The 18378-nt window shown below is 31.8% G+C and overlaps 1 protein-coding gene across 4 annotated transcripts in view; it reads left to right on the top strand.

Annotated features, from left to right (window-relative positions):
- Positions 1–18378, top strand: part of ATP11B (ATPase phospholipid transporting 11B (putative)) — a 104700-nt gene that overhangs the window by 68626 nt on the left and 17696 nt on the right. For 2 of the 4 annotated variants that reach the window (XM_011382817.2, XM_023526280.1), the window contains exons 23-29: positions 439–498; positions 1881–2008; positions 2972–3110; positions 12839–12904; positions 13426–13529; positions 14723–14888; positions 17542–17627. In XM_011382817.2, the coding sequence (XP_011381119.1) occupies positions 439–498; positions 1881–2008; positions 2972–3110; positions 12839–12904; positions 13426–13529; positions 14723–14888; positions 17542–17627 (749 nt within the window). The remainder of the gene's footprint in view (positions 1–438; positions 499–1880; positions 2009–2971; positions 3111–12838; positions 12905–13425; positions 13530–14722; positions 14889–17541; positions 17628–18378) is intronic. The other 2 variants (XM_011382807.2, XM_011382835.2) reach the window with 1 other exon arrangement.

The raw sequence follows: 18378 nt of genomic DNA, 5'->3' as shown, positions 1-18378 counted from the left end.
CTATAGCATTTGCTCGGACATAAGTATTGAAATGGAAGGATGTTTAGATAGTTACATTTATTCTGTTTTAAATATTTTGGCAATTTAAAGTTATTATAGCACTAAAGTTTAAGTAAACCTTACTTATTGTACTATATTCACAAAGTATTGAATAATAGTTGGAAGGTATAAATTGAAAATTATGTTATTACTTGACAGCAATAGGAGTCAGTGGTGTTTTATTCTGACATGTGCAAGTGCTGCTTAGAATACTTTTAGGCATTTTTTAATAAAATGGGAGTCCTGTTTTCCCATTTTATATGAACAAGTTCTTATGGGCAGATCTTCTACTTTCCATATCAACTGAGATTGTTTTTAGACTCTTTAATAGCCATTTTTTGAAATTTTCTCTTTTAGACCTAAATATTTTAATTATTTCCATTTAATCTTGTTTTTCAGAATGTGTGCTTTATCACACCCCAATTTTTATATCAGTTCTACTGTTTGTTTTCTCAACAAGTAAGTGAATAGAAGCTTTTGTTTTATCCTTTTAGAATAAAGTATGTGTGTTCGATCTTTGACAGATACTTGGAGGGACTTTTTCCATTTTTCCTAATCCTGCTGATAACTAGATAAAACTTTTCTAATTATTGTATTTATTAAGTATAACATTCATAATATTTACTCTAAATTTCAGTTTGAAGTGAGTGTTAGTACCAAGATATATTTTACTTCTGAATGCTTTTTTAAAAATAGATGTTAACTCTAAACAGCTTAAGAGAGAATTTTGGTAATTTTTTTCAACTTATTTGTAATATTTCTGTAAAATCCAAATCAAACCAGTCCAGGTAACTATTAAGGGATTACCTCATTATTTTATTTTATTTTATTTTTTTGACTCAGAATTTTTTTAGATTTGGAAGGAACCTTAGTGATTGAGTCCAGAGATGACCTACACATTTCATCTCAGAAGCTTACTCTAAATTATTGGTAGAGATCACTAGGAGTACTGTATTGAAAAGGGCTATAGGCTCAGAGGGAAAACCCTGCAAAATTAGTTAACGTAGCCGTTAACTGAGCACATGGTAGTGAGACTCTGGTTATACACATGTCACATATTTACCATTCCTACTCTGTCTTACTTTATGGAAAAGGACATTGAAATACACAGAGATTAAGTAACTTGCCCAAGATCACATAGCTAAGTTAACAACTAAACCATACTTGGACATATTGCTTCTGACTAATTGTGTACTATCTTCACATACCACACTATACATCTCTAATTGAGCAAGACATTTGTTCAAATTTATTGAAATACCAAGAGCTTGATTATCTTAGGTTTTTAAATTACTTTTATTAATCCTTAAACACTGTTTTCTCTTCTTGTTACAATCTCTGACTCTAAATTCTAAATATCTGCTTAGGCATTGATTGCCAGTAACAACATTTGCTTACTTGACTGAAATAAAGAATGCTATAAGAGTATATGACAAGAAGTAAACTATTTTGATTTGGTTTTTAGAGAGTTTACAGTATAATTAAAGAGATGGTATTAATAACAAAAAGAGTATGTGAAGCATAGGCAAAGTGCTGAACAATGAGTACCAACAGTAGCACATATGGCTATTTAGAAAAGGAAGCTATCATCAAGGACTTGAGCCAATGTTTAGTTTCATGGATCATGCCTTAAAGAAAGTGTAGGACTTAGATGGAAAGACAAAACCATAAAATCAAAACTATGTGTAACATATCAAAGGAATAGTGAGAAACCTAGGATGCATATAAGAATTGTGTAATATTATAACTTTTGTGCTTATTTTTAATATGCTTTGTTTTTATATACATAATACTAATACATAGTTTAGAATCTCAAAATTCCTATCTATTTCTCTTTCTAGACACTGTATGACAGCGTGTACCTGACATTATACAATATTTGTTTTACTTCCCTACCTATTCTAATATATAGTCTACTAGAACAGCATGTAGACCCTCATGTATTACAAAGCAAGCCCACCCTCTATCGGTAAGTATTTTTCAGCATTAAGTCCATAACATTTCTGATTTCAAGTCGTATATTACATAGTTACTAATTTTTAAAGTACCTTAAAAATAAATAAATATGTTAGGTAGTGTATTGGTGATGAATACTTTATTAAGGAAAAGAGTTTAGTTGTATAGTGTATAATTGTTGAATATAATTTTTCCAGTGTTGTTACTAATGAACGTTTTCATTCTACTAATGAATTGGGCAGTTATGTGATTTGCATTTACTCTTGCAAACTAGTAGTATTCTATTTAATGTGCACAAAAGAAGTTATTCAGTAATTGGTTGTCTCGAGAGTTTCTAAAAAAATGCATGTTCTAGCATTGCCAAATTTATGAGTAAGAATCAATGCAAAATGTAGAGTTGAGGACATTAATTCCCATCCCAGATCCCTTGGATTATTGCTTCCCCAGAACCAAGTAATCACAGAGATGTGGAACTATTCCTGAGGACCAACTTATGATTTCCACATTAACCTTACTTCCACCCCTATAGAAATAATGAATTATCTAGAAATGGCAATAGCTTACCTTGAATCCTAGGATATCTAGGACTGGATTTGACCCAAGATTGGCAAAGACTGTTCTCATAATAGCTATGATGGACATGAAGTTGATTGGGAGCCTCAGTGCTGAACCTAATTCAAATGACTCCACTAAAAATAAACGAAGCAGAGTGACTAAATGTTTACAACAGAATATAATACAAATAAATCAACTTTTTACTATTAAACAAGTATTATGCCTATATCATATTTCTTTAAGATGAGAAAATGTATTTGCACATAAGCTATTACACAGGTGTACGATATTACAAACAATGGTTTTCGAGCAATTTAAAAAATTCATCTTATTTTTTAATTATCCAGTTGTAATAATTGTTTAGTAGGTAAATAGTAAATAAGAGTCCTAATATGTTCCTTTTTCTTTTTTTAATTTACAGAGACATTAGTAAAAACCGTCAACTGAGTATTAAAACTTTTCTTTATTGGACCATACTGGGTTTCAGTCATGCCTTTATTTTCTTTTTTGGATCCTATTTTCTAATGGGGAAAGACATATCTCTGCTTGGAAATGGCCAGGTAAAATATATAGATTTTTTTTTAATAATTTGATTTAGTTTGGTTTTTGATAACTTTCTGTAATAAAAAGTAAAATTCAATTTAAATTATAAAGTTACAGATATTAAATTAAAATGCAGTTACAAAAAAAGGTTTTAAACTTTTTTACTTAATAAAATTTCTACATATGAAAATTAAACCAAGGCAATACAGTATAATTTTAATATCTAACTCAAGTTACTAGGCAATTTTGCTATTTAAAAATGAGTTCATACAAGGGTATTGTTTATGCTCCTACATGCAGTTAGTTCACTTCAGGATTGTGTTTTAATAATAGCTACTGTTTATTTAGTGCTTACTTTTGTGGTATGTGATTTACATGCCCTGTTTCCATTAATCCCCAAAATAATCTTGTTGGAGAGACTATGACCCACTTTTTTCAGATGAAAAATGAGGGCTTAGTATTTAATTTTTTACTTGTAGTTGCATGAGCTATTTTTTTGGTATACTTACGAAATGCTACCATACTCTTCAATGCACACTAGCAATTCTGAGGGCGTGTAATTACTGTTTAGAATGGCCGCTTATCTGAAATGCGAAATTGGGAAAGACTGCCACCCAGTATGTTGTTACTGTGTCCTAATGGGAGTGCTCATGTTGAGAGGTTCTTGGCAGGACTACGCCTCTCTTTTTAGGTTTAGCTAGATGGGTTAGGAGGAAAGGAAGTGACAGCAGTAGTCCTGCGGTGGACTGGAAATGCTTGTCACCTTTCGTTTCCCTTTTCCATTGGCAGTACTTAAGTTTTGCAAAATATCTCTGGAGATACAGAGATTCAAGATTTGAAAATAGGAGAATATTATGTTTCATCTGTTCAATAAACATTTGTTAAGGACTAACCATTCCCATGAAATATAATACTAGACTATGGATATATGAGAGTAACTAACACACCTCGGTCATGGAACTTAGGGTCTTGTGAGAGAAACAGAAAATAAGCAAGTAAAATAATAACAAAATGTGCAAGTGCAGTGAAGGAAATTGGTTTCAATTATAGAGAGGCTTGAATCATACAAACTCCTTTAGGATGTAGAGTAGAAACATGCATATTACTGCTACTTCACTTTTAAGGACACGTTTAGCCTGATTTGGACAAAAATATGAATGTAGCTTGTGTAGTGTAAAGGTTACAGCACTTCCCAAATAATAACTACCTTTTATTGAGATTTTTTCTCTGTGCCAGATGTATTACATAAAATACATGTATTACATAAATACATCTCTGTGCCAGATGTATTTATTAAATCATAAACTCCACATGAGGAAAATATCTATTTTGCATATTAGACAGTTAACCTCAGACAGGTTAAGAAACTTGCTTCAGGTCACACAGTAAGTAAATTACAAAAGTAAAATTGAAACTCAGATCTGTATGACTTTAAAGTCCGTGCTTAACCAGTATCCTAAATTTCCTTAAGAAACGAATATTACCCAATCCCTTTCTAAATAGTATTGTCACCTGTGCAAAGGATTGTCAGAACATGTAGATAGATGTATGAGTGAGTATGCCCATTTCCACCTGAAATATTGAGATGAAAACTGGACAGAATTAAGAGAGGAAAAGAGTTAAGAAAAAGGAAGATGTCATTGAATGAAAAGGAAATTAAAGAGATCTTTTGTTGTTAGTTACTAATTAATATGTGCCCATTATGGTAAATTTGAAATATATAGGAAAAATATATAAAGTATATCACCTGTTGTCCTTCTGCCCAGATATAATTCTATCATTTTAACGTATTTCCTTCCATTCTTTTTTATTTTTTGCTATTTTTCATTAACCTAATAATTTGTCCCTTTATTTCTCAATTATAGCTTTGTTATAATTATCTCCATATAGCCTAAGTGATTTTACATGCTATTAAAAATGCTTCAAAAATATTTTTTAGAGCAGCATAATCTATTACATGTCATAATTTACCTAAATATTCCCTTACATTGATAATTTAAATTTATTTCGAGTTTTCAATGACTTTTTAAGATTAAATTTTTAGTATGCTTTATACAACAGGAAATCTCAATGAAGAATAAATTGTTGTTGGCCTTTAGTACAAAAGTTTTTTTTCTCTTTATCACCTGTTACCTACTGTTTGGTTGTTTTTTTTTTAACTCAAATTGAAAATCATTAACTTCTTTGCCCTTTTAGCCTGCCAGTTCTACCACTCAGATACCATTAGAAATTAATCTACCTCTCCCTGCCACCAATACTAGGTATAATGGAAAAGAAGACAAATTGGATTCACATCCTGGCACCTGAAGTTACCATTTTAGTGATTTGGAATAAGTTTGTTAACCTCTCATAGATTCAGTTTTCTCACTTGCAAAATTAGGAGCATAATCCCTACCTTATAGGTTTGCTGTGAGGATTAAGTGACATATGTAGAACATGAGGCATAGTAGCTAGCATATAGAAGTACTAAATATGTCCTGGCAATATTTGTTGTTATTTTTACTATGAAATCATTATCTTGAAGACTCTGTCCTACCCAGTCTCACCTGATCCACTTCTCCCAGAAACTCTTTCTTCTTTAACTAAGTTAAACTGTTCTTGCTAGTTCTCTCAGAACATGCCGTGCTTATTTGTAGTTCTAAGCCATTGCTACGTTTTTTTCTCTAGAGTGCTCCTGCCTCTTTTTCCCAAAATTTCTCTTTTACAACCATCTGTTCTTCAGGGTTGAGTTTACAGACCCCTGTCTTTTTGCTCCAGCTCTTTTTATGTCTCCTTTTTAAAAGTAATATGTACTGAAAATCTTTTTAGACATCTGGTCCATGTCCTTTGTTCACACCTGGATGTGTTGAATGCTTTTTATTTCTTGTATGTGCAAGAAATCTACAAATAATTAAGGGCCTGACGTAGAAAACATTATTAGCAGGAAGTACTGGGAAGAGGAATGGCTGAAGGTAAAGATGAAGGCAGTGCAAACAAGTGATCCTGAGAGAGGAGCAAGAGAAAAAGTTGCGGTTATTTGGGGTCCAGGCAGGGCAGAACAGGGAAGTTAAGATTCTGCCTGCATTTTTTTTTTTTATAAGAGTCTAGCAGTATCATGAATATTATAGGTATTTACAAATTGTCAACAAATATTTTTGAAGTATTTGCTCATTCTTAATTTTTTAACTTAGGAAAGAACTATTTATTCTTTGCTATTTCTCTTATAATTTTTTAATAGGTCTTCCTTTCCCTTAGTAAAATATAAGAATACTGATAAGTTTTCTCTGAGATTTGGAAAGACTGAAAGAATGTATATAACATGTCTGGGTACTTGTTTGTGTGTTTAAACACTGCTTTCCTATGGGCAGACCTTTACTTTCTCTACCATAAAAAAGATATTCCTGTTACTCCTTAACAGGTTGCCAGAAAACAAGATCTTGATGTAACTTAAAAAAAATTAAGGTTTTGTGGAATAGAAAAACTGACTTCCGTGAAATTATTTTTTTTAAATAGCTTGATTGAGGTATAATTTATATATACTGCACTTGCACACATTTAAAATATACAATTTGATGCTCTTTTTTTTACTATCTTAAATTTTTAAGAGTACAATTCAGTGGTGGTATGTATATTCACATGTCAGTGCAACAGATCTCCAGAACTTCATCTTGCAAAACTGAAACTCTACCTAGTAAACAGCTACTCATTTCCCCTCTTCCAAGTCCTGGCAATCACCCTTCTATTTTCAGTTTCTGTGAATTTGACTCCCCATGAAATCATTTCTTTTTTAAAGCTAAGTAATTGAGAGATAAACACAAATAAAGAATTTAGTAATATAAATTAGGTACTAAAAACAAATGACTGTTTTTTTTTTTTTTAAAAGAGTTTATCTCCTTTGTTGATCTTTACAGAGTAAGTCATCTCATCTTGGGACACAACTTGTTCTAACATTGTTGCTGTTGTCCAAAGTATTTTTGGAAATAGCTTATGTTGTCTTTCTGTGATCTCAGTGAGGAAATTTTCTCAGGGAAAAAGGTATTTAAAATTATAGTTAAGGGAATATGGTACTAAGATTGCATATAAGGAAAGAAGGTGACAGGAAAATGTGAGAGGAACACTTCAGGTTAAGAGCTCACTTCCAGTTAAGCAGATTTCCTTAAAATGCATGGCAAAGGCATCCTGGCTTGGGTAAGAATATATTAGAAGAGTAAAAACATTATTATAATGAGGGAAACAGAAAGGAGGGAATTATAGTCATATGGTGAGAGTAGAAAACTTAGATCCTGCAGGGAGGAAAATATTTGGAGAATAGAGAGTGTCAGAGATAGCTGAGATCTCACCCCAACATTCCATGACATTCCGCTTCTCAGTTGTTTAAACTGGAGGCTTCAGAAGAAAAAGTAGATGAAGAAAAATAGAATCTTTTGCTAACTCAGGAACTCAGACCTTAATATCTATTCTACTCATTGTCAGTGGTTTGACGTAAAAATTACAAACTAGATAACTGCTGTTTAAAATGATTTTTCAAATTTCTCTGTTCATTTTGTTTTTGATTTACTGAAGTATACAGGAACTCAAAGGAAAGTGTCTGCCATTAATGTTTTTTTTTTCTTTTTATGAAATTATACCCAGTTTGAAAAACTAAAATTATCAAAATTCAAAACATAAAGAATTGAGAGAAAAAGGGAAATGCTATTAGAGTATTCTAATTCCAGTTAGATTTCTCCAGTAAAGGTGTTAGAATAGTCAGACCCTCAGTACCATTTCAAAATGTATATTTATACTATTTCACCATGTTAAAAATTAAATGAGAAAGAAAGGATTAAGAAAGAAAAAGTAATTCTTCACTCTTTCATCAAGACTTCTAGGTCAAGATCGTTTGCCAGATTAGTTGGGAAAAATAATTAGCAACACAAAGTAGACTGAGGAGATGAAATTTCAGGTTGTAATTTTGAGAAAAAGAATATTAAACCTTTTTGTGGTGCTTACTACTATTTTTTTCTGAAATTTTAATTTTCCCCTTATTTCCTGTCCTTAATTATTTTTCTTTCACACCATACATGTCATCTGCTATTGAAATCTAACCATCAAATGGTAAGATCTCTGTGTTAAAACTAGAAATATAGTATTTTATATCTGTATTCCACAGAGAATGCAGAATCCTTTATTTCAGTTCAAATAATTTAATTACTATAATGCCCAGTCAGGTCATTCAAGAACACATATGCAGTTTAATTCCTGTAATTAGGTAAAGATCTTTTAATAAAGGTTATATGATTAAAATATCTTGTATTATTGAGTTTATAATAGAATTTTCCTATATGTTCATTTATTCATGAGACAAATATTTAAACACTAATAATAAGCCAGGAAATTAACAGAAAATAATATATAGTATACATTAGACAGAACTATACCTTGCTTCTTCTTATGATATCACCAAACAATTTGTCAAATGTTTAAAATCTATAATAAAGACAGTTTGTACTCTTGAACTGAACAAATGGTTAATTCTAGGGAAGATCAATGTACAGCTAAGTTAAACCTGATACAGAAAAGTTTTCATCTTTTGTTTATTCTATAACCTCTTGTCTAACCTAGAATTTTACTCCTGCAATTATCCTCTCTCTTTCCTTCATCAATCTGTTATCTTTTGTTGGATCAAACAGATCACCATGCAAACATGCTCTAATATCTCCCATCTTCTAATAAAAACTACAGTTCCTTTTCCCATAAACTGCTCTGGTTACTTTTTTGTGTGTATCTTTAGAGCAGAATTTGAAAAGGTTATCTTTCTTCACTGTTACTACTTCCTGGCCTGACCTCTTCTTCTCCCTAGAATGTACTCCTATGGGGCTTTCACCCTCGGCATTTCCATCAAAACCATTTTCTTTTATGCCCTCAGCCACCTCTATATTGCTAAATTCAAGAGCATGTTTCAGTCCTTATGAACTTGACCATTGGCCACAATTTATGAAGCCTTCCTGCCTGCCACATTATCTTCTCTTTGCTTCTGTAACTCACTTTACTTTCCTTAACAACTGTTCTTTTACAGTCTTCTCTTCCCACCCTGAGAATCAGGGTTTCTCAATCTCTGTACTAATGATATTTTGAACCAGATAATTTTGTTGTGAGGGTTCATCCTTTGAATTGTAGAATGTTTAGCAGCCTGCCTAGCCTCTCCCCACTAGATAAGAGTGGCACACACACATGCATCCCCCAGTTATAACAATCGAAATATCTTTAGACCCAGCCAGACGTCTCCAGGGAAGCAAAATCACCCACTTTGAGAACCACTGTTCTAATTGGAGCAGTGGCCCAGGGTTCAGTGCTGTGCCATCTTTTCTTCTTTATCTCTATACACAAGGTGAACTCAATCCTTCTTATGGTTTACTGCTTATGTGCTGAAAACTCCCAAATCTTCCAGTTTCTCCCCAGATTCAAACAAGTAACTACCTTCTCCACTTAGAAGTCCCGTAGGAATTCCAAACTTAATATAGCTAAACAATTTTTTAATGTCTTCTGCACACCTGTTTCCCTTCCAGTTCTCCCCATATTAATAAATGGAACCACCTTTTACCCAACTGCTCAGATAAAGTCTAGGAATCATCCTTGATTTCTCTTCTTTCATAGCCCAGATGCAGCCACATTGCTAGTAATGTTGCATATATCCTGCATGTGTCCACTTTTCTCCTCCTCCACACAGTTCAGATATCACCATCCCTTTCCTGGACCATAACAACTGCCTCCTTCCTGCTCTTTTGTTCTTCCCCTTCCTGTTGCCTGTTCTCCACACAGCAGCCCGTATGATCTTTTAAAAATGAAAATATGATCATATCTCTAATGATCTGCTCAAAATCACTTAGTGGCTTCTTATCGCAGTATAAGCCACATTGATTTTCTTGTTACTTAAACAGACCAATTTGTTCCTGCTTTAAGACCTCTACACTTGCTGTTTCTCTACCTGGATGCTTTTCTCTCACATAGTCATATGACTGACCCCGTTATTCATTCAGGTATGCTGGAACCTCGCTGGCTCAAGTAGGCCTTTCTAGCCCTCTCCCATAAAATGCCATCTCCCTCACTTTCCATCACTTCCTGACCCCTTACTCTACATTTATTTTATTTCATAGCACTAGTCCCTACCCGAAGGTATGTATTTTTAGGTTTATTTGTTTATCTGTCTCCACTATGTGTAAGCTCCATGAGGTCAGCAATTTTATCTTATCACTGCTTTACCCACAAGGCCTGGAATGGTTCTTGGCATATCATAGATGCTCAGTTAACTATTTATTGAGTTTACGACCAAATAAGGAATGATCCTTTTCATTTTGGAATACAGGTTTGGCTTTATTAAATAATATGGTAACTAATTCAATTAGAATAATTTATCCAGAAAACAGGCAGCTACTGATAGAAAGCGTTTTGAGTGTCTGTCTCTTCTGAGCAGGGGAAGAATCAGGTTTAGTAGAGTCTAAACTGTACACATTTTGGCAAGCCCTCTTTAAGGGAAAAAACATAAAACTAAATACAAACTTAAGTATACATGGAAATAACTATGAGTGACATAAATAGGTCTCACTTAACCCAAGCCAGTGTAATAAGCCCAACTCATCTTCTCTTTAGCCAGGTCCCCAAAATGCCCTCTGCTACTCACTTCACCATCAACTAGCCAAGGGGAAGTCACAATGGATAAAGCAATCTTAACTGATTGATTACAGTTGAAATACAGTACTTTTGCTAATTTTACCAAAAAAAAAAAAGACCATGTGAATGTGTTTCTACAGCTCCCTCTAGGGCCTTGAATGCAAGAGGGAACCCTAAGTCCTCTTCTGCTTCTAAGAAAGATACCACTTAACTAGCTCCAGTCTTGGTCCAATAAAACCAGATGCTGAGGGATAGATGTGTGCGGTTGTTACTACTTCCATGCACAGGTTCCCTGGCTACATAAATATCTGTTCCCATAGCCTTGAAAGAGGAAGCTGGCACTTCTCTCTGAGAGCTTAGCTAAGTGAGACCCACTGATTTTCAGTTTTTCCAGGTAATTTCTAGAGATGATAAAAATAGGAAAATAAGGATGGGTTCAATATGATGTTTGTTTTCCTTTTGACAAACTCCCCAAATATCCTCAAATAAAGAAGTATCAATTGATGTTTTATTGTTGATGATGACTTATTAATTACTTTTTGTATACCAGGCACCCTGTTCTATTCGCATACCCTAATTCTTTTTTTTTTTTTTTTTATTTGTTTCAAGTATACAATACATTGGTTAGGCATTTGTATAGTTTATGGAACGATCCACCTGATTATCTTCCCTCTGGCTCTACACCTAGCCGTTTTACTGCTGACTGCATTCTCTGAGCTGTGCTCTCCATCTCTGATCATCTATTAACTACTAATTTGTACTTCTCTAACCCTTCACTGATTTCTCCCAGCGCTCCAACCCCCTCCCTCCCCTCTGGTGGTCACCAGATTGTCCTCTACATTTGTGAGTCCATTTTCAATTAGTTTGTTCTTTTTGTTCTTTAGATTCAACATATAAGTGAAATCATATGGTATTTATCTTTCTTTGTCTGACTTATTTCTCTCAGCATGATAACCTCTAGGTCCATCAATGCCATTGCAAATGGTAGGATTACATTCCATTGTATATATGAACCATAACTTCTTTATTCAAATGTCTGTTGGGCATTTAGGTTGCTTCCATATCTTGACTATTGTGAATAATATACATCTAAAATGATGTATACCATGAACATAGAGATGCATAGATCTTTACAAATTATCGTTTTGGTTTTCTTTGGATAAAAACCCAGAAGTGCAATTGTAGGTCAAAAGGTATATCCATTTTTAATTTTTTGAGGAACCTCCAGACTGTTTTCCATAGTGGCTGTACCAATTTGCAATCCCACCAACAGTTGCATACCCTAATTCTTCTAAAAACCTATAAGGTTCCCCCCATATTACAAATGCAAAAAGTAAGATAGAGGTTAAGTAATTTGTCAAATAAATGCTAATTGTTAGAAATCTGTAATAATAAAACAGAGCCTTTTAAATAATTTTTTAAACCAGTGGTAAAGACTATGACTACTTTATAAACTAAATCAATGTAAACTTCTGGTTGTGTTCTTATTTGTGGAAATTAAATCTTGACATTCTTTGAAGATTCTGCATTTTTAATAAACCATGTAGATTTTTTCTGTGAAGCCCAGAGAAATACTTTCTGACTGACATTAACTGCATTTTTACAAGGAATTCTTTGAGGAATAATTTCATTGGCCATTATCTTTCTTTTCAGGTATTGGTTTTGTGTGTAAATTCTTTTTCCTGCTCTGCTTGTGCTATCTTCAGAAATACGGTAGCAGGTTACCTGCTGTAAATTCAAGTTGGAATGATTTTGGAAAATAATTGTGATTAAACAGGGTTTTTGTAATCATTTTTACTGTGTGACGGGAATAAATAAAGCAGTCAATATATCATTCTAACCAAAAAGTCTGTACCACACAATTCCAAACCCATCTTTGGGTTTCCAGTCTGACAATGTTATGTAAAGGATCATTTTACATAATAATAATAAACGTAATAACGTTTTTGGTGACTCTTCTCATACTCCTCTAACTTTACTAATCTAATCATAGATTTCAAAAGTAATTGGCTTAAATTATACAAGTGATTTTTAGTAAAGAATAAAGTTATTTTTGCCTTACATCTGATTTAGTAACATGGTAATATATAAGCAATAATGGTTTATTCTTTCTGTTTAGATGTTTGGCAACTGGACATTTGGCACCTTGGTCTTCACAGTCATGGTTATTACAGTCACAGTAAAGGTATGGTACAAAAATTAGACACAGGGATACATTTCGTTTCTGTACAATTTATATATTTTTTTATTTGTTTAGCCACAGACAGATATTTTTCTCTTTTTTAATCATGAGTAGTTTCATAGATTGCTGTTTAATATTTCCTTTTCATTTTTGTCAGAAATCTTTTTTAAGTTTATTATTTTAGAAAGCCTCTTACTTTTTACGGCTAAATAAATGTTAACTTCATAATATTCATCTCTGAAATTTTGCTTCTCAATGTATAATGCAAGACAACACAAATTGTTTTAGGCAATAGAGTTGAGAATAAAATACTCACGAAATTTCAGTGCTGTTGTCTCACAGAAGAAAAATTTTATAAACTTGAAATTGTTCAATTTCATAGTAAAATTTTTGCATTGATATATATCTTCTGAGATACTTTGCCATAGGAACCTTAGTCACTTATAATAAATATCTATTATTCATGAATTTTATCTAAAGTTAAAGATTTATTATTTTATATTAAGGATTTTTTTTTTTTTTAGATGGCTTTGGAAACTCATTTTTGGACCTGGATCAATCATCTTGTTACCTGGGGATCTATTATATTCTATTTTGTGTTTTCTTTGTTTTATGGAGGGATTCTCTGGTAAGTCACTGTATTGTATTTTCATTATATTGATTCAACTTTAATATTAATTTATTGTGATTGATTATATTATATTATATCTAGAGTCTCTTTTACCGGTAAAGTATTATTTTGATTTATCACAATAATCTTATTACCCCTATTTTTTCTGTGTGGAAACCGAGCCCCAAGATCACAAAGGTTAAAAAGAGCGATGCTAGGATTTAAACGCTGATAGTTTTATTCCACAATTAATGTTCTTTACACTAATCATATTACTTCAATTATTTATTAAGGTAATAAAATAAGTCACATTGAGTCATTAAATTTTCATGAATGAGTTAACTTCTTTCTCAAAATGAAATAGTATGCTTTGTCTTCATTGGTAAAATCAGATATTCAGCTACTCTGATAGATTAAAAATTAATGTCTCTTCTAAGATTCTTTTGTAAGTGATGGACAACTAAAGTTTAAATTTTGAGAATTTGTATTACATTTGTCTGCTGTGCCTTCGATCCCTGTATTAGGTAAAAAATTATAGAAGGTTGGCAAAACTTGGATTAGCTAAATAATTCACTTTCATTTAGGATCATAAAAGGATACTCTAATGAGTATTGTTTTGTTTGTAATGTTTTTAATGCTTTTTATTTTTTTCATTTTTTTTCTGTATTTCCCATATTCTTCTAAAATGATATATACTAAAACTCGAAAAGAGTATCTTGACAATACTTACTACTGCAATGGAGAACTTATATTTCTGAGTGCATTTATTTTAAAATATATTTGTAGAGAAGAGCCTCTAAGTAGAGCTTTTCAACCTAAGATTTGGGTAATCAGTTTTTTAGTTGCTTAGTAGAAAATATTTTGTTTCATATTTTTTCTTCTTTTTCTTGATCTCTTAAGTCTGTACATAATTCTTTCGATATCCTACCATAAGATAGTTATATAGTCAACTACTTGCCATTTTGCTAATAATAAAAACTATAGTTGTCTTTGAAAGTAATTAAATTGGATTTTATTTTTAACAATTAAAGTATGTCTTGTTTTATTAGTTATTCAGTTACTTAATTATCCAATTTCAAATTTTGAACACTATCCCAAGTTTGTATTCCACATTAAGATTATAACCTTCAAATATAGATACATGATATCTTGATTTAAGAAACTATCTTCTTAATTTCTACTTTTATTAAGCCCACTTTCTTTCTTTGCAGGCCATTTTTGGGCTCCCAGAATATGTACTTTGTATTTTTTCAGCTCCTATCAAGTGGTTCTGCTTGGTTTGCCATAATCCTCATGGTTGTTATATGTCTGTTGCTTGATATTGTGAAAAAAGTATTTGACAGACAGCTCCATCCTACAAATACTGAAAAGGCACAGGTAACCATTTTTTATATACAAAACTTTGTATTTAGGGGGCTTTAACAATGAATAGTTGTCATTATAATTTGCTTTTATCAGAAATTAGGATATGGGCGATGAACACAAAATGCAGAATATGTATGACTTACTGTTGAATTGTACACTTGAATCTTACTGGATTTCATTATTATAATAATAATAATAAAAGAAAATTGGAAATTATCCATTCCTATAGCAAGCATTTTGCAATATAAATATTGTTAAATCTGATATTTTTTAAATTGTTTCTTATTGTTTGTATTAATTTTGATTCCTCACAAATTATAATTTTTAAAAACTACATTGTATTATTAATAGAACACAGAATTACTTTGTGTTATTAATATAAAACTATCATGTCCAGATAATAGTAAATATGTTTTAAATAGTATTGTCACACCATTCTATCAGCTCTATATAATTGGAATATATATTCATGTCTTTAGAAACATTAGAATTCAAATAATAGTTTTTTCAGGTTGTCTCAACAAAAGAGTATGAAATAAGTTGTTTAACCTAAGTAATTTTTAAAAAATGAATATTTATAAAATACATTCTCACACTAAACAGTTGTTAATATTATACTACAGCAAATATTAACAGCATGTTACATAGCATTTAAGAATATGGTCTTTAGGGCCTGATAGTTCTCTAGTACAAGACCCAGATTTACCACCTGGTAGCTCTGTGACTTTAAGTCTCAGTATCTGCATAGGTAAAATTATGATTAAAATGTCTATTTAATCACCTTTATAATGAGGATTAAATAAAATAATGTTCAAACTCATAGTGGATGCTCAAAAAATGATAGCTATTTAATTAAATGTGCCTTTTTCATTATGACAGTACATGAGCTAAAATCTATCTTAATTTATCTTATTAAGTGTACTATAGCATTGGATATTTATTTTCGGGATTCCTTTTTATTTACTTTTTTTGCCTTGTTAACCCTTAGTTTTTTTTTCTTTTGTTTTTTCTTGGTTTGTTTTTTTTTTCCCCCATTTGCTACATGCCAAGCAAATTTTGTTTAAATTTTGGAAATTTAGTTGCATAATCCACAAATAAAAAAGTGCTCCCTAAGTAATGATTTGAGTTAGGCCTCCTAAACAGTGCATTGGTTTTAATTTCAGTTGATCATATCAACATTTCTTTAGCATTTATTAATTCAGGCCTAACCAACATACATTTTTAACACCATTGAAGCATCATAGACCTCTGAACCCTGACAAACTTAATTCAAATACTGTTTTAACCATTTATAAAATATACGTCTTTAGTCAAGTCGCTTTCCTAAACCTGTTTACTCCTCTGTAAAATCAGAATAATAATTACTATGCATGATTGTTAGAGATAATGAATATAAAGCACCTAACCCTGGGCCTGTATATAGTAAGTCCTCAGTAAAAACATGATTATAAGGACCATAAGGATGTTGCTCTGAGATACTGATCTCCAAATGGGGCTGAAAAATTCGCGTTATCAGATACTCTGCCTAAGAATACATTTATGTCAGTATGGAAAAACTTTTCCACTCTGCAGTACATTACTTAAGCATATATCAGAAAAGTTTACCTAATCTTTTTAGTCTTCAGAGATAAGTATTTACAGTAAGAGAATACTATTTTTAATAATTGTCTGTTATACTTTTTATAGACCTTTATAGAGAATACACATTAGTCTCCCCCTCTTGGCCTCTATAAAGTTATATTTCATCAAAGTATATTAATGACACCACTTTGAAAACTTTATTCTTTATAAAAGTAAATAATCAAGTTAATTTACATTTACCCTTAGAAATTCTCCATTAAGTAGTATATTTGCAAACTTATGTTTTTTATAGAGACTTCTTAGTAATAATAAAAAATATTAGTTCTTGTATCCTTTTCTATTGCTTCTTTCTAAAGACTTATATAGGAAGTGTTTGGTGCCTTAAGGTGGCTCCTTAGACAAGAAAAGGTTAAAAGTACTTTATAGATTTTTTCGTTCTTTTACCATAGGTTAAAATTGGTTAAAAATGGATTGAGTAATAAATCAATCATTTTATCTCTGTGAAAGCTGGTAGAATCTCCCTTTTTGCCCCACTAAATTTACTTTTAAGTAATTTGACAGATGTTCTATGATCTAATAATTGCTGCTTCCAGTCAAGAGTCTTCTTTCCTGCTGGTTTGTTTGTTTGTTTGTTTTAGGTTTTATTATTTTGTTTTGTTTTTTTTTCCTTAAACAGTATATGGTCATTCAAATCCCATGTGTGACATTATTCCTATGCTACAGGCAGTAATCTTTATTATTTCAGCTTTATACTGTCACTTCAGATTTCAAATGATGAAGAAATGGTTAGAAAGTTGTCAGCTACTTCATTGTTTACCACAAGTAGCAAGCAAAACCATATCTAAAAGAGAGTTATCAGCATTTATTTTGAACTTTGTTTTTCTCCAGAATAACAACGTGGTGTTGAGTGAAGAAAACTAACAGCCATACAAATGTCAGTCATGTATGTGTGCCACGTATGATATTTCCTACTCTTAAAGGAACAGATATGTCTTTACAGAGCTTGTCCTGTGTCTGTCTCTTAGGTGATGATTACAGTTCACTGACTTGTTATATGTCCCATTCCTTTTCTATCCACTTATAGATGTACTCCAACACAGTTGCTTTAAGTGACGAGTTCATCGCACTGCAGCCATTGTCGAGGGCAAGGAATCAGCTGAGCAAATTTAGGTAGAGTAGGAGTAGAATCTTGTTAACTTCTGCATGCTAAAGGTCAATTAAACACTATTTAAAAGATAGGCAGAGGCATGAATTAAAAGTGGGGCATTTTTTGTTAGCACAGCTGTCTCCAATTTGACCTTTATTAATATATATGTTAAAACCTTAAAAAAAATTCTTTTTCTTATTTGAGAAGAAAATTCAGATGAAAATTCAGCATGATAACAGGACAGACCTGTACCTCGTTACATATTTTACACCTTAACCACCTTTTCTAGCACAATTCTAATGCTTCTGCCTGTCATATTATTCATATTTAAGAATGCTCCTGCATGTTAAGTAATTTAAGCTACAGAAATAAATGAAATTTAAAGTTTTAAGTTTCAGTTACTTGAAAGTGAGTTGCCCATTTATCTTGCCTCAATCCGTGTTGTAAATATATGTGCATATTTGTCTTTGTACATTGTAATGGCTGCTGAAGCATTTCATATCCTTGCTACTGTTTAGTGCATCTATAAATTGAACAATATATTTTGTATCTCTTATATACACCTTTATCTCCACAGACAGATACATCTTGTCACGTACCATAAAGAAATAACCAGTAGTCTAGAGATGTCTTTTGATGGAAGAGAATGAAAGCTTAATCCTATAACTAAAATATTAGGATATCTTAATCCCAGAACGGAGATATTAAGATAACAAATCTATATAGTATTAACTTTAATTTCAGTCTGGTTTGAAGAGAAAATGTAATATAACA

The sequence above is a fragment of the Pteropus vampyrus genome, unplaced genomic scaffold (genome assembly GCF_000151845.1).
Source record: "Pteropus vampyrus isolate Shadow unplaced genomic scaffold, Pvam_2.0 Scaffold14, whole genome shotgun sequence".
Lineage (NCBI taxonomy): Eukaryota > Metazoa > Chordata > Mammalia > Chiroptera > Pteropodidae > Pteropus > Pteropus vampyrus.
The sequence above is the reverse complement of the archived record's forward strand: the minus strand, read 5'-3'. Positions and strand labels throughout refer to the sequence as shown.